This window comes from Branchiostoma belcheri, unplaced genomic scaffold (assembly GCF_001625305.1).
Source record: "Branchiostoma belcheri isolate BF01 breed outbred unplaced genomic scaffold, Haploidv18h27 scaffold29, whole genome shotgun sequence".
Taxonomy (NCBI): domain Eukaryota; kingdom Metazoa; phylum Chordata; class Leptocardii; order Amphioxiformes; family Branchiostomatidae; genus Branchiostoma; species Branchiostoma belcheri.
The window spans coordinates 493,914-514,726 of NW_017803898.1; the positions used below are offsets into that span (position 1 = coordinate 493,914).

Consider the following 20,813-nt stretch of genomic DNA (forward strand, 5'->3'; position numbering starts at 1 on the left):
ATTCAGTACCAAGGACAGGAATGTCAGTGAAACAATGTTACTATTCAGGACAGTGTACTGAATCTTTCACTAACAGGCATTTGAATGTGTGATCATTCTACAGTGTCATAAAAAGACTATCTCTTGTGCTTCTTGTGTCTTTTGTGTTGTGTGATCATCATTCAGCACCAAGGACAGGGACAGTAATGTCAGTGAAACAATACTAGTGTTCGGGGTTCAGGACAGTGTACTGAATCTTTCACTAACATTCTACAGTGTCATAAAAAGACTATCTCTTGTGCTTCTTGTGTCTTTTGTGACTTCTATCATCCGAGTCACTGTCTGAATCAGAGTCGCTCGCTCGCGCCTTTTTGTGTTCCTTCTTGTGCTTGTGTTTATGTCTTTTTCTGTGTCGGTCTTCCTCATCTGAGCTGGAGTCTTCAGAGCTGCTGTCGTCAGAGTGACGCTTGTGCTTCTTCTTCGACTTCTTGTGCTTTTTTTCCTGGAGAAATAAGAAGAACAATTAAAGGCTGACCCAGATGATGACACAGCCAAATATACACCCAAAGTACAAAAACTCAGATTTTTTAAAGAAAACTTTCTGTAATTGTGTGAAGTATCAAAAATTATAAATGTGATGCACGCTTGTTGCTGTAACTTATTTCTTTGTTTCTATTTTCATATCTCCCAGATGCACTAAGAAACACAGTACATGTATACTGTAAATTCATTCACTCTCAGTAGAAAGGAAAAGAAGATTTTTATGGTATTTCAAATTTGTGGTTACAACAATTTTTCACACCCACCTTCTTTTTCTTCTTCCTTTTCTTGGATTCCTGAGAGGTCTGTGGAGCTGACTGTTGTGTGGACGTTGTTTCATCTTCCTCTGGCAAGAGTTCGTACTTCTTCCCATCCGCGCCACTGAAACAATCCTGAGCCATGTGACCTAAAAACAAACAAAAGTCAATGTCATGTATTATCTTTCTAAAAAACAACAAAGCCACATAAGCCTCATGTAAAAATGTTGCCTACCTTTTCCACCACATTTTCTGCAAGTTGTGTTCAGCACGGCTCCAAGGGTAATTTTCTGTCGCTCATAACTCTTGGGGTTTCTCTTCCGCTGTTCTTCCATACTAAAACAAGAGAGCTTGCAATGTTACATCTATTTGCAACATAATTCATACAAGACCTCTCAAACTTTCTTTCTACTCAAATTACATTTTATTTGTCAGTTTACCAAGGATACTCCACTGTGTATACAAAATGGCATAGAACGTTTGAAGGACTAAAAACTGTGAGCAACAACATCCAAATTCAAACCCCTAACCTCTTGGTCCATGAACCAGGGTCACTCAAAACCACACATACCCCAATGTCTTTTTATTAAGAGCACATGTTAATGTAGCGAACCATAGTGACCCACCTAATAGCAACATTGTTGGGGTCAAGGTCGTGCCCATCTCCTTGGTTAACGACCTTCATGGAGAGGGAGATCTTCCCGTTGCCTCCTTCCTGCTCAGGACAAGATACATAAAAAATTCTTTTTAACCAGTGCCGCCCCCAAAAAAGTAATTATTGGAGAAGGACAAGATTAGCCTGGTTACCAGGCCTATTTTAGCCACCTAGCTAGAGTCCTACATCCTCTCTGCAAGATGTAGGACTCAGGAGCTTTAATATGTCTGGTAACCAGATGCCTTTAACTTTTTAAAGATACTACTGGCTTAAGTAACTTACCCCGAGTGAGATGACTTTACAGTACACCCTGTCTCCCATGTCTACAACCTCCTTCGGGTCTTCTACTCGAGATGCTGACATCTGAGACTTGTGTACCAAACCTGAAGAAGAAAAAAAAATTAATACAATTAAAACAGGAAAACCAGACACTGGGAATCAAACCTGCGCCGAACCCAGGCAGCCAGCTTACGACACCAGCGCGTTAACCACTACGCCAAAAGGACCGCACCCAATGGAATGGATCAGTTAGTGGTGCTTGAACCCCACTGTTAAACTTTAATGGACTTTTCCCCTGCAAAACCCATGAAAATAAAGCCAACACGAACCATTTTTCTTGCATCCTGGGATCTTGATAAAACACCCATATGGCTGCAGTGAAACAACCTGTGTAAAAATACAAAATGATGAGATGACGATAAGAACAGCAACTACATTATAGCACTTTCAAAATCACTGACATCTTTCACTAAGGTGGGCTTATGGCTTATGCAAAAATGAAAACTTCAGTACCTGTATCACAAAGTTGGGGCAACGAACCATGCAAAATTTTGTTGTCAAAATGACTGAAAAAAAGAACAGTACCGGCAAGTACATACTGGCAAGCAACCCCCCTCCCCAAAAGAGAAATGAATAATTTGACTGGTGCATTCTTGTCTTATTGAGGGAATTTTGTTTTCAATGTACAAAACAAAAGTATTTCATGCACCCTAGTCTAATTTTGGGTATGTGTGATCATCACTTCATATTAGAAAACAAATGCAAGTATTGGTTTGAATTTTGAGTCAGATAAACTATGTTCAAGTTCAGAAAACAACAACAAAACAAAAATTTTCATACCTCTCCTTGGAAGATGGTATGCATGGCGGGTAGGTTGTCTTCCCCTTGCCTGTCCCCCCGATCTCGGTGATAGTCCCTACTGGACATTCTCTTCTTATTTTGCAGAGCTGTAGCTAGAAGAAATCACCTACAACGTCCTAAATTAGCCAAAATCTTGAACACGAGTCCTGGAGCATCTTGCCGTCTTTGGGGAGGGGGGCGAGATCACTGCTTCCTTATCAAAGGCTCTTTATGGCGGTTATAAGAACACCGGTCACATAATTTGTAGCTGTTGCAGGAAAGCATCCTTTACCTCAGAAAGTTGACATCAATATGCCAAAACTTTCTAAAAGTAGATAAGCCATGACAAGGTCTACATAGATCATAAAAATACTTGAGTTGAGATTAAAAGTGGGGATCACAAAACTACCACAAAAGAGCCCCCACGATTGGTTCTTTCAAAAACAGCACCGCATTTATAACAACATTCGACGATGATAAATTATGTAAAATTGAATACTTTTGTTGGATTAATAACCTTATAGATTATAATAATTGTATAATACATTTCCAACACTCACAAAAAGCTACATATATCTAATCTATCTGTAAAAATTCACTTGGTAGATGTACGAATCGGCAGCACAAATTTTCTGCTATTTATCTTGTACAGTGACAGGACGGAAGTGCAAGGCTCCAAAAAGAGGAGTGTCGTCCGAAACCAGACACAGTTCCTGCCGTTTTTGAGGTGAGTTTCTTGCATTTTCTGTCAGAAACTGCATGAAATCGGATCAGAATGTCGCACACAAACGTAAACCAACCGTCTCCCGTGAGAAATACGTCGTTTTTTTCTTCTAACCAGCAAAATCGTTCGCGATTTTAGTCACGTTTTAGGTCGAGGCAGTCCGCCATGTTCTGTGTGTGAACATACAAGATTAGAACCCGGGACGTTGGGTTGTTGGTTTTCTCTCTCTTCGCGCTGCGTTCTCGGCATTTAGGCGGACCCGTTACCGAATAAACTGTAACTCTAGATAGTTTCTACCTTGCCTAACATGATCACTTTCTCCATACAGGACCGAAATGAGAAAATTAGTAAAATAAACACGTCTTGTTTTGGTTAGAATATTTCAGTTCGATAAATCGTGCATCTACTACAAGTGTACATGTAACGTTCTGTGCTGTTCGTGGGTGGGGCGTTTGTGTGAAATAAGGCATATATAATCATACAATAATACACTTTGCGTGGCGTTTGCGTTGGTGACAAACTCGTAATAGTACTGCATCGTAAAGTAGAAGTAGAATTAGGTTATAGCCCCCCCCCCCCAAGATCTGCTTGGAGATTTAGTATAAGCTACATGAGCCCTAGGTTAAATATGAACTAGCTTAACCTTTCAGGCCAGGCGTCTCTGCATTTAATTGTAAGATATGCAAAGAAATGTTAAGCGTCGGGTTTTAGCTATTGAATTTAGTCATCAGATTTAGCCGAAAGCATTATTCCTGAATTAAAATTAAACCTACGAACGTAATCGAAGAAATTTAGAGCAAAATGACGACAACCCTTAAACATAATGACAATAGCATAGACTGTAGATAACCGCAATTAAGTGTGAAATACAACATCTGTGGTACACATACATAAAAGAGATACAGTCACAGTACAGATGATATAATGTGTGCCTTCGACTGTCTTGCTGTTGCTGGAAGCTGTTGGATCCTGCCTGTTCAGTTTTAGTCCCCACACCAAGTGACACACCCTTGGGAACATGGACGCCATCACACAGGTCACAGGTTCGTTCCTGAATGTCTTACCGCTTGATTCTTTGTTTGGGCGCCGTCAACGCCAATCTGGAACGGAGTAAGTTGGTGAAAAGGGGGCGTCGTTGCCTTATGTATCAATCGAAGTCGGTTCTTGAACGCCTCTCGTATTACGTACGCCGTACACACTTGCGTCTTCTTGGCACGATATCGTACCAGCGGTCCTTGCTCGATAATCGAATCACCACCAGGCAATCGTTGTCTGAACATCGTCCTGGTACCCACGACTAACTTAGAGCGAAGACACGTATGGTACTACGGCTTAGTGTAGAAAGAACTGTCGAGTGATTTTTGTCATGTAACACACATTTATTTCAGGGCTTTCAAGTCGCTTAAGAGGCCCTACTCCAGAGAGGAGCGACAAGACAGTGTGGGTAATAAAGACACCTCCTACAACTACCACCTACGTGTATGGGTAAGACCCTTGTGTCGTGATGACCCCAGTATATAATATAACATTGTACATTCCTTTAACCCTTCGCCAATCTCTCGTACGTACCTCGGGTTGAATCGTCTCCGAATCGATCGAGGGCGGCCTTCCGTCCTTGTCGATGGAGCGTTGTACTTACCTACGTTATAATAAACGGAGTCGAAGGCTGGTATGGTCCAGTTTCGAGGTTGGGTATCGGATTTCTTGGTGCAGTCTCGTTTTACGCGTCGACTGATCACGAAGACTGCAGTGATGGGTTACTCAAGTAGGGCGCCACGTTCGAAAATCCAAGTGGTAGACGTTACTGCCACTCGTCCGTTCTAGCTTATTATAATGCTCTGCCCACGTACGATTGCCTGCGCTGGCGAATACACTTGTACATGAACGTTAAGGTGTGTTGATTTGTTGACTAAATACCAACGTTTTACCCTCACAGGTGTCTATACATTCACAATTATTGTGAATTACGTGTTCATAAATAGTGACGGTAAACGCTGAAGAGATCTCTCCAATCGTACTGTTCCATCACAACTTATTGCCCTAAATGAAGAAAATAAACGTACAGCAAAGAAGAAACACTTTGCATTGACTTACAGGGCAATTTTCTTGGACATTTTGCTTAGAAATACTCATAGATAAGCAGGAAAAGGTACTCACAAAGGAAAGAAGGTAAAAACTATTCTGTGGAGTGAACTAACATCTAAATGTGTTGGCTGCAACTTCTCTTCTCCTGCAAACTAGAAAAAGAAGTTATAAGATTTTCAAATTTTCAATATACAACTACAACAAGCTCAAAGGACGCCCAGTAACAATTTTTAAAATGGTAGCCGTGTCTGCCACATTGGATTCTTCAAGACTGCTCTTTCCGGGCAACGTGGAAAGAAAAACATCTTTCGTTGGTAGGTTTTGTTTTGGTCCTGTGAAAGAGTATTTCTAATTGTTTTCTCTTGGTCTTTCGCAGAGGCCTCGGTGAGGTTGATCCTGGGGTATGGCGAAGATTTACGTGGGGAACCTGCCGCCGCACGCAGACCAAAGTTTGCTGCATGCCACGTTTGACTCCTTCGGGCAGGTGACAGAGTGTGACGTGCTGAGGGATGCAACTAAGGTCTATGCATTTGTGGTAAGCAGGAATCAAATTTGCTGTACGTAATGAAATGTTCATGTAATATTGTAAGTAGGGTTTCAGAGCAAAATAGACCCGTAGCCCTTCTGCCTATCTCCAAAATGGAGAAGCGCAAAGTAAAATCATAAAAAGCTACTCTCTTATTCATTGCTTGAGCAACTAATTGCCATGTTACCATTGGTTGAACCTCAATTGTGAAAGTTATATGATTATGAATATTTGTTTGACCCTTACCTCTTCCCTCATGACCTCAATAAAAGAGGCATGCAGGCCGATTTGAGCTTCTCACAAATAAAGAAAGAAAGGTTCACAGTCCGTATAGTAATGGAATGTGGATAAGGCAAGTTTGTTTATGATCTCTTTGATCCTTTCCCAGCACATGAAGGACATGTCCTGTGCAGAGAAGGCTGTGCTCGCTCTAAACGGTAGTGAGTTCATGGGAACCCACATACTTGTTCAGGTAAGTTACTCAAAACGTAGATACCCTGTTAGGCCATGTTTAGACTGTGTTATGCAATCTCTCACCACCAGGGGCTGATTGGGCCTCCTCCACAACTCTATCACAAGAGAAGCATTCCCAGAACTTCCAATAGGAGACTTAGGATTTTTATCTCTATAAAAATAAATACAGTTGAAGCTCAGGATAGAAACCAGTCATCCTTCAACACTATGGTAGCAGACAGACATATAAATCAAAAGGATTAAGATATTCCCAATTCTTCTGACTTAGAGGTGTTGGTCATCAAGTTTCTAGAGGCCTGACTAGTGTAAGGGCTGGTAGAGTGCATGATGTAGTCACAAATATATTTCAGACAATACTACTGGAAAAGATGAGAGAAATCCTTTGCATTTGCTAGCAAATATAAAATCCTTAGATATACTATCATGCATGTTCAATGCCAAAATGTTCTTTTACACAACAGCATTCCACTAGTAAACGTCGTCCGTACGACAGACCCGAGGGAGGTGGGGGCTTTTCTCGCGGCGGCTGGTCCAACAACTACTCCAGCGATGGCAACAGAGGCGGCCGAGGAGGGGGGCCTACCGACTTCAAGCGCAGGTAAGCAAGAACACTAGAGATAGAGAACAAGATGGAGATGGAGTGGACTCATGTGGCGCAATGGCAGCATGCTTGACTCAGAATCAAGAGGTCCCGGGTTCAAGTCCTGACATGCCACCGATCTTGTGCCCTTGGGAAAGGCACTTTACACAACTTTCCCCACTAAACTCAAGTGAAAATGATTATTGTCTGTCCTGTATTTATGTCTATGTGTGGTACACAACACCAGCAACAGCTGCCTGTGTCCTGCGTGTATTACACTGTTGCGATTTCAATAAATCAAATTAAATCAAATCAAACAAATGGTGGTATTGTATGTGGTAAGAATTAGATCTGAAGGTTCTGGGTTCGAACCCCAGCCGCAAAGTTCTCCCATCTAGCTGTGTGCCTGCGAAGCTGGTGTGTTATGCCAAATAGCTGTTATTTCAGCTATACAGATATAGATGTAGATACAGAAAGTACAACATATTACCTTTGAAGCAAAAGGGAAAATTGAAAAGTTACTGATTTTATTATCTATTAGATTTTTTTTTTATTTCTAATTCTATCATTCCTCTTTCAGACGCACAGACTACGGAGGCGGGGATCAGTATGGGGGTTACGGGGATTACTCTTACAGCGGTGGATATGACAACTACGGAGGGGGTTACGGGGGTTATGACTACAACCAGTATTACCAAAACTACTACAGGCAAGACCAAGGCATGGATTATAACAGGTAAGGTACTTTCATGGTTTTAAAAATTATTTTTAGCTCAAGCCATCACAGTAGCAGGAGCTCAAAATTTAGACTATTATGAAACACAGTAAGAATACTTCTTTTGATTGTAATTTGAGTGTTAAATGCGTCTTCACGTTTATTTTGTCTCAGTATAAAGTTTTTTTTTATTGCACTATCAATAAGTTGATGTTAGAAAATGCACTTAGTGTATTTCTGTTGTTATGGTGTGAGTCAGTTTTTTGTTAATTGTTTTCTTTGCATGTTTTTTTTTTGCCTCAGTTTTGTTGCTTGGTGAGTACGATTAGTATTACACAGAACTGCCTTGTATCATATCTTCTAACTTCTTTCTTCTGCCAAGCTTGTCTTTGGTAATTCCAAGAATAAATATTTCTGTTGCTGCACAGTCCAAGACCTGGCAACAAAGAAACTCAATGCTGCTTCTGTCATATGACTGTCTGGACTCAAATTAATATAATAATGTATACATAGTGATGCATACCTAAACCCAATTTTAGGTTCAGGTCCGGATTCAAGTCCAGAGGTTTAGGTTCAGTTCCGGACTTGTAAGTCCGGACCTAACCCATGGCATATACAAAATTGATGTTGGCAACTTTGCAATGTTGTCTGGGTGAAACTTTGGCCACATAACATGGAGGCCAGTACTTGACGATGCCCGATGGCAATGTTTTCTTCATTTTGCATCAAAGATGTTACAATCTACGGAAGGTTTTAGGTGGTTTGGAAAGAAAAGGGGTATGTGAAATGGTCTTTAATGGTAATAAGTCCGGACTTGGTTCTTGACTTTAGGTTTTTTTGGACTTGAACCTAAACATTCTTACAAGTCTGGATCCAAGTCCAGTGAACTGGTATGCATCACTATGTATACATAATTGCAAATTGCTCTATTTTATTGCTTTGTCTTTGTAAGCAGTGCCCATCAGTTTCATTCCTAACATTTGTTCTTATCGACCAACTTTTTCTCCAATAATTTTCTTATTCCTTCCCTCATGAGAAATCTATCAAATACAATGATAACCCAAAGAGACTTTTGATAGACTGATCAAAATGTAGAAATGCAAAACAAAAGAACAAAAATGCACTAGTATATGACAGAAATGCAGCCAGTTTTTCATTGGTCAAACTGCCATTCTCCCATTGGTTGAACCACTAATTGCCCTGCTCTCATTGGTTGAATGCTAATTATGATTGACAGGATGCAGCATGGAGGAGGAAACTACCGCGGTCGTGGCTACAACAACCGCGGCTGGCAGCCTCGCGGGAACTACGGTCAGAGGGGTGGCTTCAGAGGGGGCAGGGGCAGATATCAGCAAAACAAGTCAGTAGTTTTGTAACTATATAAAGTGTAACTTTTACTGTAAGTTAAGAAGATACTACATGTATAGTGTAGCTTTCTTTTCTGTTGTTCACCTGGATGTCTAACCATCAGGGTTTTTTCTAGAAAAATTTAGCACGAGGGAGCAGATTGCAAGCATGGCAACAGAGTGAAGAAACTGAGGGGGGGGATTTTTTAATGAGAGTAGCACAGTTTGTAATGCTAGAATGCATTGTTGTATTGTTTTTACATCTTTATTGGGAAAAGATCATGTTGAGAAAGACTAAATGGTGTGTAAGTAGCCACTTAGGGTTCCAATTGAAAATTGGCTGGTTACATGAGGGAGCAGTGCCCTTATTCCCCTGTTTAGAAAAACCCATGAAACCATATTATTCATCCATGTATTTTCTTCTGTAGTTCCATAAATGTTGAGAAGAAGGAGGAGTATGATCAGCCAGGTCAGAAGTCCCTGTTGGAGGCCAGTAACGACGCTCTGGACTTTCTGGACTCTCAAATCTCCGACCCAACATTCCAGTCCGGACACACAGACATCGCCTACTACTTCAGGTTAGTAAATGAAACAGTGGTGAGACCCCACAAACGTTTGCAGAAACTGCTATCAGAGACCACAAAAGCTCTTCCAAAACTACAATCAGCTGCAGAGACCACAAACCTCTGCCAAAACAGCAGTCATAGTGTGCATTGCCTCTAGCTATTAGTTTAGGTAAAGCTGGCATGACACAGTAGGAACATAGTTTATTCAAAGTGCCTCAAGTTGTACAGGACATTTTTGCTTAGCAATAAATATGGTGGGGGTTCTCTTGATCACTGCATGGTTTTGTACGAATGGCTGATGTTCACAGGTCACCTAGTCCTGTCAAGTGTAACAATAGATTTCCAAGCTACAATTATGACTGATTCCCTGACGATTTTGAAACTTTGGGATCGATCAGCAAATTGAACTTAAGGTTGTTAAAAGTGTGACGTCATCTTCAGAAGGCAGAACTGGACACTCAGAAAACACAAACTTATGCTGAACCGAAAGAAAGAAGCATAGGATAAAAATTTGTGAGCTTGACATCATCTCACAGCATAACATGCTTTGTCTTTCTCTTTTGCTCTTGCCATTTTATAGTAGTGATATTGATAGGTGAAAGTTTACAGCCATAACAAATGGTTTGAATCTATCCTAGTGTTTCTTGAAATATTTTTTCCTCTCAGGGCACCCATGGCGTTCTACCTAGGCGGTGCGACTATTCAGGCTCACACAATGTTAGACTTTATCAAGACAACCTTCATGAGGGAAGATGGAGATTTCATTTCACCTGGGATGGACACTGGTAAGGTTATCATCACAAACTTCTGTTCCTTACTTTTCCAACCCCCATTTTGAAACTTTGGACATTTTTGTTTTTGCAAAAGTAAAAAGGTATTACTAAATATAGTACTCTAGCACTATCATGAAAGTTCATCTGTGTTGGTAGTTGCATGTTTAAAGTTAAAACTTTGGTCCAACACCTAGAGCTTTCACCCAGAGTGACTGGTTGAAAGCTCTAGGTGAGAGAATTTTTTGTGTTGGACCAAAGTTTTAACTTTAAACATAGTACTCTAGCCTTTTTTCAGGCTGTAGGGGCAGTGGGTTGCTACTGTGTCTAGGGCACGGTATTGTAAGGTGGTGCCCATTTTTACACCTGGGTGAAATCATGAAAGTCCTGCAAAGTGTTTTTTCTAAAGGCACAAGATTGCTGATATTACAGGATTCGAACCAAGGACCTTTGCAATTAGGATTCAAACCAAGGACCTTTGCAATTAGGATTCAAACCAAGGACCTTTGCACGGGAAACAACAGACAATAAACCGGACAGTGAGTGAGTGTTCTGGACTGAATACCCTACCATTATGCCACAGCAGCCACACAATCCCACATAAAGCAAAAGTAGTGTGAATGAAAGAAACATTTATGTCATTGGTTGAACTATTGAAATGACTGTAATGTTTTCCACAGGAAAGAAGAGCATCAATGGAGCGTATAACGAGTTTTACAGCTACACCAACGGGTGGATCGCTATGGCTGCACTGAGGATGGGCAGGTTTGATGTGGCCACATACGCCTACCAGTACCTCAAGACCTTCCTACATCCTACACTCGGCGGCTGTACTACAAAAGGTTTGTTATGTTTTACACATTCAATCTTCTTCCTCTTCTTTTATACTGCTGAGTTCCATTGCTCGAATTATAAGCGGGTTGTGCATGTGGTTACTGACAGTGTCAGAGACATATAAAATTACTTTTTTGGATTGAGAAAAATAGTATCAACAGACCCAGGACAGTATTGCTTCTGCTTTTGAGACTGCCTTGAATAAGCCAGAGGTCCTGTGTTTGGGGAGAGATCCACATCTCAATCACATTTAACTTATATCCCACCACACCTATTGAAAAGAGTAGGGGTCCTTCCTGAAGTGAGTGAGTCAAACCTTACAGTCTGGTATTACACAGCTTGTACTCACTGTACAAAAACTGATACAAAAAATGATGGTTTTATCAGCAACTTGACATTGAATTTGGACTAGGCAGCAGTAATATTACACGGCATCAACATTCTCCTAGTAACTACAGTTGATCATGTCTGATATGTTTCCCCCAGGTCCTTACGTAGAAGGCAGTGACAATGTTGTTGATCTTCTCTCCACTGCCCACCTCGGCCTCACATTCCTGTACTTCGGAGACATCGAGTGCGGTCGCTTGTGCGGAGAACTTGTCAAGAAATTTGTGGAGAAGAAGGAGGAGGACAAGTTTTACCTGCGAATGAGCAACGATGGAGAACTCATCAAAAACTATGAGGCTGACTCGGCTGACTTCTATGTCATCCAGGCTGACCAACCACAGCAGGTCAGACATCACCAGCCTCTCCTTAGATAATGTGACAGTTTGTAAGACCGTTCTTGATTGGATGGAGACCTTGAGTGCAGACTACATGATTGTACATCTTTGAAGAGGCTGGGAGTAAGTGACAGTGAATATGCACAGTATCAGTAGGAAACTTTCAAAACTCAAGAAAACTAAAAATTCAACAACTCAAGCTTTTTTCTCACACAAACACACATATACTTATTCTTTCTTAGTTCTTGTACATACAAACAAATATATCAGTCAGTATCTTTCATAGATTTGCTAAGGAAACAAGCTATATAGAATAACTACTGTAGAGACTAACACTACTTACATGTAGTAAATAGTTTTGAATATCTGTATAGCCTGTAAAACTGTCCCTCACATAACACACCACAGTGTTCGAAATACCTGTCTGCAGTCTGCAATCTGCAGATAGATTCTCAAGATTGCAGAAGAAAAATTTATACAATCTGCAATTTTGCAGCAGGAAAAATTGGCACTTGGGATTTGAGGCTTCTGGCCCCAAGGACAGACAACACTTAAGCTCCTGTTTTGAAACAACAGGAGCTTCTTCACTAATTTGCATCAACCTTGTCTTGACTTTTTTATCTTTTGTTTCTTTTTGGACTTCCAAAAATTTGTCTTCACTAATTTGCATATGAATCAATAGTTCATGCTTATAAACCTGCAAGATTGTAGTATGGAGGCTTGTGTATTTGCAGAAAGTATTTCCAAATTGCAGAACAAAATTTTTACTCTTCTGCAATATTGCAGAGCACTGAAAAAAAGTATTTCGACCACTGCACCAGCTTTGTAGGCATTAAGATATTGGATTAATTATATCAATGGTTCTGTTGTTCTCAGGCGTTCTTCATGATCGGCTAGTAGTTGCTAGTTAGTATTAAAGGTACCAATAGTTAAGATGTGGGATGAATAACATCAATGTTTCTGTTGTTCTCAGGCGTTCTTCATGATCGGCTACCCCATGGCATTCTGCGTGAAGCTGTACGCTGCCACGGGAGATGAGACGTACCGAACGTGCGCAGAACAGATCTTCCACTTCTGCAAAACCTGCCACGAGTCCATCTACGCTTTCTCCTACAGTCACAAGGTACTACCAGTCCTGGCCGTCTATGTTCAGGGCTTTAAGTACTGTACATCACTTTATATTTGCAGTAGCAAAATTTTGTGGTCTGAGAGAAAACGGACTTGTTCACGGAATGATATGTTCGTGGGGGAGGCAGGTGCAGAAGAAAGAAAGTTGGCGAATTATTTGTTTGTAGTAATGATAAATTTGCTGTATAGAAGTGACTGCAAAAACCACAAATGTACCGCAGCTATAAAGTGGTCTACAGTACCCACTCTTGCACTTTTGCCACACAAGTCTTGGTTTCTTTGTGTGATGCCAGGTTGCCCATGGAGAAAGTTACGGCTTCTGAAATAACTTTGTGTCCCCAATATAACCTGCATATACCCAGTACAGGTTAGGTGCAGGTAGATATCAGAAATACCTGCACAGCCTAAATTTTACAGGTGCATATGCACCCAGTATTTCGAGCCCTGATCTTTCATGTCTTTTCTGACCAGGTTGCCTGGGGTTCGGCCCTCCTGGCTTCGTGTTCCGTCGAGAGTCAGAAATACGCCGAGTCAGCGAGGAAGATCGCCGACTACCTGGTGAACCTACAGAGCAGCAGGGGGGGATTCCTGGACAGTAGTGAGGATCTGGAGAACTTTGACCAGACTGCAGAAATCGCTGGTTAGTATTATATCACTTTCTTATTATGTTTACCAAAGGAAAACATATTGTTTTTGCTCTGTTTTCTCTTCTTCTTCTCCAAACCGATAAGGTCAATGACCTGAACCAGATGTCTGTCACCATGGTGACTGGTGTTGGGTTACATCAGATTGGGTTTCACAGATTGTGTTGGGTTATACAGATTTTAATTAGACTCCTGTCTGACCATTTATATGTTTGAGTAAGAATTAATAGAGCAGACCATATGCATAGCAGACATTATGCATTTTCTTTGCAGATATTACCTTTCTAGTTACTATATTACTTCCTAATATCTTCTTTTTTTCTTCTGTCAACCTTGTTTAGTGTGGCTGAGAGAGATTGAGTCGGAGCTGCGGTTTAACCAGCAGCAGGCAGCAGCTACAGCAGCAGCTACAACAGGAACAACTGCAGCTGGGCAGAACGGAAACACAGACACAGGTGGGTCTTCTTTCTCTCCAGTCATCACTTCAGTTTGCTGTACTTCCCCTGCTCCATTACCCTCTCTTTGGTGGTTAAAGCTTCCAGATCCTTGGTGGGGTACAGTGTCTGTATCTGTATAGCTGGTATAACCGCCCTTCTGTGTAACATGCTAGTTTCACAGGCACACTGCACAGTGGCAGCTGGCTACATTACACCAATACAGTACTTGTTACTCCTAGCCTTTGCACATCTACAGTGTAACTCTAGACATTGTTTAAAGCTATCTAATGACAATGCCCCTACTGTACTTGGTGACAGCGAGTTCCACTCTGCGATAGTTCTTGAAAAAAGCAAGTTTTTGAACACCTCAATCCTTGGTTGAAAACTCTAGTACTTGAAAGCATGACTATTTCTAGGCTTATATGCAAGAATCAATTCCAGGGCTTTCCCCAAGCAATGAAGCCAAGGTGCTCGCCCTCTCCCCAAAATCCTAGCACCTCTCCCAAAATGTTCAAATTTACAGTTTTCTCTTCTTATTTTTTCCTCAACTGATTAGGGAGCACCTCTCCCGTAAGAATTTCTGTGGAGACCTCTGAATTCTAATAATAGTAATAAATACTTTCATTCCCTGAAGTTAAGATCTCTCTCTGATTTTGCAGGTGGCACAGAGGGCACAACAGAGTCCGAACCAGCTGCACCTGGCACAGAGGGAGAGCCGCCTGCCCCCGGAACGGAGACAGAACCGCCTGCACCTGGTACCGAGGTCGACCCGCCTGCACCTGGCACAGAAACCCTTCCTACAGCTGCAGCTGAAGGTATGCCCTTAGTTCTTCCCTCAGGACCTCACTTAGGCCTAGGGAAAAATATGTTGTGTTTCCTGTTTCAGTCCTGAAAAAATTAGGGTTCGGTAGGTAGGGATTATCTTTTTTTTCTTTTCTTTAGACTTCAGTGATATCTATATATGGATCCAACTTATCTTCAATACAGTTTAACAAAGTAAAACCTGTATGAGGACACTTTTATTTCCAATGTCAATGTTAGAAAACCAGTTGTACAACGTTTATTTCAGGTGTCAGATCATGGAGCTAGAAAAGGTGGAGCTAGAAAAGGTTGATCAGCTTGAAATATTTATGTCTCTAGCAGGGGTTGACCCCTAAAAAAAGGCTAGAGTCTGCAGTTTTTTCTAGGGTTGATCGGGAAACAGGAAACACAACATTTTTTTCCTAGGCCTAGGCTCCTAGTTTATGGGAGCCCATATACTTGTTCAGGTAAGCTTGTAACTCTTCAAAACGGAAATACAATGTTAATGTGTCATCAAATCCTTCCTACAGCTGCAGCTGAAGGCGCAACCACCTGGCCCGCACCTGCTACAGAGGGGACAACAGAGGCAGAAGCTACAGCGACAGAAGGGGGAGACACAGAAACACCTGTAGAGCAGGAACAGACCGAAGTCGGTGCAAGTGAGCCGGCCATTTTGGAGGAGGGGGGCGTCAGCGAGACTGTAGCTGAAGCTGCTGTAGAGTCGGAAGTTCAGGAATCTGGAGATGTTGCCGAACCGATGGAATCATAAAAATGTCCTCTTTTCCGCTTTCTGTGCAAGGATAGCCTCCGTAGCAGGCTTACAGAACTGGGGATTTGGTGGTCTTCGGCTGTTGTCTGATTAGCCCAGTTCTTTCCATGGAAAGCTTTAAAATTCAATGGAAGGCTCCATGATCTGTGTACATCAATGAAGGTTAGACATCCAGGTAATGAGATACACAAGGAAATTGTTACTCAAGCTACCGGATAGGATCTGAAAACAGTTTTTCCTATGTCGATGAACGTTAGACATTCAGGTGATGAGATATACATGTACAAGGTAATTGTTACTTAAGAAATCAGATTTTGAATTTTTAAAGTCACTGATGAAAAGGAGTGTATGCAACTTGAATCGTTTTACATTTTTCAAAATCTGCCCAGTTGCTTGAGTGGCCTTTTTGTTGTTCACTTTATGTGTATGTCTACGAAATGTTCTTTGGATGCAATCTTGAAGAGTGTGCACTTACAGTAGCTGCACTACATGACATGAGTATTTGTTGTGAATGCATTTATATTTGAGTTTTGGGGATATTACAGTATTTGAGTTTGATAATGATGCCATATGTACCCACCTACATAATTTTGTATTTTCTGACTGTGGTTAAAGTGAATACATCACCACTTCTTTGTCAAGTTGAGATTATGCTACGTTTTTTTTACATTCAAGTTACTGCAAGAGATCTTTGGTGAAAGGTGCTTATAATAATAGATTGTTGTTGCAAGTTACGCACATCTTTTTTGTGTATGCAAATGTCAGTCATATTCCATAGGGGAAGGAGTAGAAATTGATTGAATATCTTGGCAATGGTTGAAACAGTTTGAAGTATAGTAGTGATACAGAGGGAATGTATATGTACATCGTCATAAATTCGCTATCAAGAGGTCCATGCAAAAGTAAAACCACTAGATAGAGTAAAGAGACTCTTTTTTACACAACCAAGTCTTTTATTCAGCCGATGTTTTGGTGACCGTCTGTCACCTTGCTCAGGTCACCGAAACTTTGGCTGAATAAAAGACTTGGTTGTGTAAAAAGTGTCTCTTTACTCTGTGTCTTACCAACCTGATGAAACTATTCACAGACCCTACAACAGATACAGTAGTTTTCAGCTGTATAGAGGAACAAAAAAGACATTACATGGACAATGTATATGTATACTAATAGGTCCTAATTATAACACAGAGAATATGAAATGAAGTCCATAAAAGTATCATGATATTTTTCTGTATCTGTCACAATATACGTATGTTCTTGAATGTATACAGTCTACTACACAGTTTTGTTCACAGACTTGCAATATGAATATGGGGCTATAAGGTACAGTATAGCTAACACAGTAGTTGAGCAAGAAAATTAGCATATCACAAGGATTTGTGGCCATATGCATGTGTATGTTATCAGGGGTGCCAGTATACAGTGCAATTTTATGGAATACAGTGCAATTTTACGGAATACAGTACAATCGTATTAGTATACAGTGCAATTTTACGGAATACAGTGTAATCGTATTAGTATACAGTGGATTTTACTAGTAAAATTGCACTGTATACTGGCGAAATTGCACTGTATTCCATCAAATTGCACTGTATACTAATACCATTGTGCTGTATTCCGTAAAATTGTATACTAGTAAAATTGCACTGTATACTCTGGCACCCCTGGTTATAAGACCAGAATATCATGACTGCAGTTCAGTACACCAGCAGATGTTTTCCAAATATCAGATCTAATGTCTTTGATAAAAGTTCATGTATTAGACCAGTTTATTCATAGTTGTTATTATTATTATTGTATACCATAACACGGTCAAAGAAGACTTAGGGTTATACTGATTTTACATCATACTGCTGCTTTCAAATATGGTGTTGGAAAAATGATTGTAACAGTACTTCTGAGGATGAAATAAATTGTTTAATTGTGACCCACATACTTAGTGTATCTAGTAGGTTCCTCATGATTTTCCATTGAATTTGTCAAATCAAGAACTGAAAACGTTTTGGACCACGCTAAAAAAATGTATAAATGTAGATTAGGCCATGTTGATTTGAGTATATGGATGACATCCGCGCGAGCATGAATTTTCGGCCGTTTCCAAAAAAAAAAAGTTTTCAACCATACTGTTAATCATACAAAACAGTTGCAAAATGAACAAATTTATACCGTAAGTTGCAAAAAAAAATATCTGAAAACGATACCAATGTCGTAGAATGCCAAAATCAAACAAAAAAGACGAAAATGTAAAGAAATGAATTTGAAGAGTAGAACGATACTCTGTGCCCTTTGTTCAACCTTCATGACCACGTAGATTTCATAATGAAAGCAACTTTTTTTTTTGCAGAACTTTTTTTTTATTCGCACGCTCGCATCAGTTTTGGGGTTCCCATAGGATGTCATCCATATAATCAAATCAACATGGCCTTATCTTGTAATGTTAGAGCATTGGAGTATTTCCTTCTTTTCAATTTCTGTACAGGATTCTTGAAGGTCTTATTCTGAAAATGAAGAAATAGAAATGGTTGATTTGGACATTTGCATTTACACTCTCGCTCAAACTTGATTAATGTTTTTTTAGCATTTCTTGCAAAAGACTCTAGTTTTATAGATATCCATAGCAAAGGGAGCTGAATGACAAAGGATTTTTATGAATTTTGTTTGAGGCCATGTTGATTTGATTATATGGATGACATCCTCCGGGAGCCCCAAAACTGATGCGCGCGTGCAAATAAAAAAAAAAGTTGTTTTCATTATTAAATCTACGTGGTCATGAGGGTTGAGCAAATGGCACAGAATATGGTTTGGCGAATAATCTAGTCTTCAAGTTCATTTCTTTACAATTTCGTCTTTTTTCGTTTGATTTTGGCATTCTACGACATTGGTGTAGTTTTTATTTTTTTGTAAGTTATGGTATATTTTTTGCTCATTTTGCGACTGTTTTGCACGATTTACAGTATGGTTGAAAACTTTTTTTTTGGAAACGGCCGAAAATTCATGCGCGCGCGGATGTCATCCATATAATCAAATCAACATGGCCTGACTAAGAAAACAAAAGCAAGTGGCTCAGTCCCAGACATATAGGAATATAGCTTGCATTACAATGTGAGTACTAAACATAACAATCGGAATTTTCTCTCATTATTTTCACTTACATTATCTTGTATGTACAGCTACCAGTATTTCACACATTTTGTTTTTTGTGTGCTGCTAGGTTTCTGAATAAGAAAACACTGAAACAATGTGAGCATTGTATTGTCGGAAAGTTCATTCAGAACAAAAACTTTTTATATGTAAAATCATGTTGTTTTTCTACCTCCAAATCAAAGACAAAAGCTTGTGGGATATCTTACAGATGTGGCGTAAATCGAAAGATTTAAGATTTAGAGAGGTCCAGTTGAGAAAGAAGGCCCATAAACTTCTTGTTACCACGCCTTGTGTTTTTTCAGGCGCTTGTAATGTAAGATGTTCCTTGTATTTTTCCCGCCAGTTTTCTAGCACGTCTGTTTCTCATCATAGGACGTCCCATATGGGTAAACCGCTTCACTCCCTGTTTATCCGGTACCGCCTCCTCCGCACTACTTTCTTAGTTACTACATTTTGACCACCAACCAAACAATCTAGCTCGCATTTTTCATACGTTTTATAGAGATAACTTCCAGTGAGTGTATAAGATTTCATTAGAAGCTATAAATAGATTTCTACATTAAAGTTAGCGCTGTATTAAGCCTCACGGCGGATTGATTTGTTTTGTGATGCGGTTTGGCGGGAATTGTGACATCAAAATCTCGCCTGGACCCTCTGGGCCGCATTTCGAGCAGAACTTTGACCAGAGAAGGCCACGACAGACGTCGTCCCGATTTTCTTCAAACTTTCCTCTTAAATTTGCGACTAGATCTTCAAAATCATAGAAGGTAAGTTACATGTGCTTGTATCCAAACTCATGGGAATCGCAGTTATGTACTAGATATGATTTCGGAGAGTGTGGAAAGGTATCTCCGAAGTATTTTCCCGGCAGAAAGTTAGCATCATAATTTTGTTTTGGGAAATCATTGAATTTTGTGCTTTTGAAAATTATTCCGAAGCCGTGATAACGTGTTAGAGTAAGACTTCTTGTTGTACTTACCAATCCATATAGGCGTATGTAGAGTAGAGTATGGTTAGGTATAGTGTGTAGAGGAAATAATAATTATGTGTGTGTGTCTCCGGAATGTGTTTACTTTGCGAAGTTTCCCGCCATAATCTGCCCGGCACAGTAGGTGTCAGGGTTAGGATGGTAGCCTGGATGCCAGACTGTTCCCAGGGCTTACACAGGCCAGCGCCTCGGCTCTAGGGCCAACCTGATCCCAATGAAACATGGTCTAATTCAGCGGGATCTCTTCGGGACACATTTGGCCTTAGACTAGAGCCGTGGAGTTTGATGTAACGTCCTTGTTTTAGCCTTAGAAATGTTTGACATCTAGGCTACCGACATGGCCATGGGCCTCCTCTCCTCTCAAAAAATCCCTCAAGAAGCACCTGATAGTTTCTCTCGACCGAAAAGAATTAGATTTCAAGGTTCATTTGAGATATAATTTTTGTACCCTTGGAAAACAGCTGACAAGATGATGGCAACAGTGGAACCTCACCGGGCAACAGCGCCCTCTAGCGAGGAGTACGTGCTCTGCAGCGGAGGGCAGCTGAGACTCTTGGAGATCAGAGATGCTGCAACTGTAAAGGCCAAGTAGGTGACTTTTAACTTACAGTTACCGTTTTGTTTTAAACACTAGGCAGATCAGCAGAAATGCATTATTCTGTTGGCTCATATAGGTTATTTTATACCTTATGTGTGAATTTTGTGATCAGAAGTTTGAAATGTATTGAAAGTTTTATTCATGTATTGTACTACTAAGATTGGCCAAATTATGAAGAGAACCACTTCTAGGGGAATTCATACTTGTTTAACAGTGCCAAATCTCCTCTTATTTATCATTTAACGCCTAATATTACTAGTATTATGCCAAAAGGATGCAAAAGCATGGGGGCGGGTCGACTTTCAAAAATATGCTCCTGTAAGAAAAGACATCAAAATTTACAAGCAGATCCTAGGGTGGCAAAAGACAGTATCAAATTGGCCAGGCAGTATCCATTGGCCAGAGAGGGTCC

General features: G+C 40.4%; 3 protein-coding genes across 6 annotated transcripts in view; 2 read left to right on the plus strand and 1 right to left on the minus strand.

Annotated features, from left to right (window-relative positions):
• Nucleotides 1-221: 221 nt before the first annotated feature.
• LOC109473056 (nucleolar protein of 40 kDa-like) lies at nucleotides 222-2,800 on the minus strand. Its single transcript, XM_019772957.1, has 7 exons — nucleotides 2,551-2,800; nucleotides 2,040-2,097; nucleotides 1,714-1,814; nucleotides 1,403-1,491; nucleotides 1,012-1,112; nucleotides 786-925; nucleotides 222-481 (listed from the first exon to the last, which is right to left on the minus strand). Exons 1-7 carry the CDS (start codon nucleotides 2,635-2,637, stop codon nucleotides 269-271), a joined length of 789 nt encoding a protein of 262 aa, XP_019628516.1. The 5' UTR covers nucleotides 2,638-2,800; the 3' UTR covers nucleotides 222-268.
• A 399-nt stretch (nucleotides 2,801-3,199) lies between these two features.
• LOC109473008 lies at nucleotides 3,200-16,585 on the plus strand. 4 transcript variants are annotated; one of them, XM_019772894.1, is made up of 16 exons: nucleotides 3,208-3,277; nucleotides 4,234-4,759; nucleotides 5,736-5,894; nucleotides 6,274-6,357; nucleotides 6,821-6,957; nucleotides 7,520-7,675; nucleotides 8,892-9,014; nucleotides 9,429-9,578; nucleotides 10,233-10,351; nucleotides 11,017-11,178; nucleotides 11,657-11,901; nucleotides 12,866-13,015; nucleotides 13,492-13,660; nucleotides 14,006-14,119; nucleotides 14,761-14,916; nucleotides 15,433-16,585. In XM_019772894.1, exons 3-16 carry the CDS (start codon nucleotides 5,763-5,765, stop codon nucleotides 15,669-15,671), a joined length of 2,136 nt encoding a protein of 711 aa, XP_019628453.1. In that variant the 5' UTR covers nucleotides 3,208-3,277; nucleotides 4,234-4,759; nucleotides 5,736-5,762; the 3' UTR covers nucleotides 15,672-16,585. The 4 variants fall into 4 exon arrangements, with proteins under 4 accessions (XP_019628456.1, XP_019628453.1, XP_019628457.1 ...); XM_019772898.1 differs by having other exon boundaries at nucleotides 4,663-4,759; XM_019772896.1 differs by lacking the exon at nucleotides 3,208-3,277 and having other exon boundaries at nucleotides 3,294-4,317; nucleotides 4,663-4,759.
• Nucleotides 16,586-19,484: 2,899 nt separating this feature from the next.
• LOC109473104 overlaps nucleotides 19,485-20,813 on the plus strand; it is an 8,908-nt gene continuing 7,579 nt past the window's right edge. The window contains exons 1-2 of the mRNA XM_019773013.1: nucleotides 19,485-19,582; nucleotides 20,265-20,391. Coding sequence (XP_019628572.1) covers nucleotides 20,273-20,391 — 119 coding nt within the window. The 5' untranslated portion in view covers nucleotides 19,485-19,582; nucleotides 20,265-20,272. The remainder of the gene's footprint in view (nucleotides 19,583-20,264; nucleotides 20,392-20,813) is intronic.

Bases quoted from the DNA above. Each gene is read 5' to 3' on its own strand.
- LOC109473008 (XM_019772897.1), top strand. From the start codon at position 5,763: ATGGCGAAGATTTACGTGGGGAACCTGCCGCCGCACGCAGACCAAAGT. The intron at 5,895-6,273 runs GTAAGCAGGAAT...ATCCTTTCCCAG, and splicing joins CTAAGGTCTATGCATTTGTG to CACATGAAGGACATGTCCTG. The intron at 6,358-6,820 runs GTAAGTTACTCA...TTTACACAACAG, and splicing joins GAACCCACATACTTGTTCAG to CATTCCACTAGTAAACGTCG.
- LOC109473056 (XM_019772957.1), bottom strand. From the start codon at position 2,637: ATGTCCAGTAGGGACTATCACCGAGATCGGGGGGACAGGCAAGGGGAA. The intron at 2,098-2,550 runs GTATGAAAATTT...ATTTTTACACAG, and splicing joins ATACCATCTTCCAAGGAGAG to GTTGTTTCACTGCAGCCATA. The intron at 1,113-1,402 runs GTGGGTCACTAT...CTCTTGTTTTAG, and splicing joins CCCAACAATGTTGCTATTAG to TATGGAAGAACAGCGGAAGA.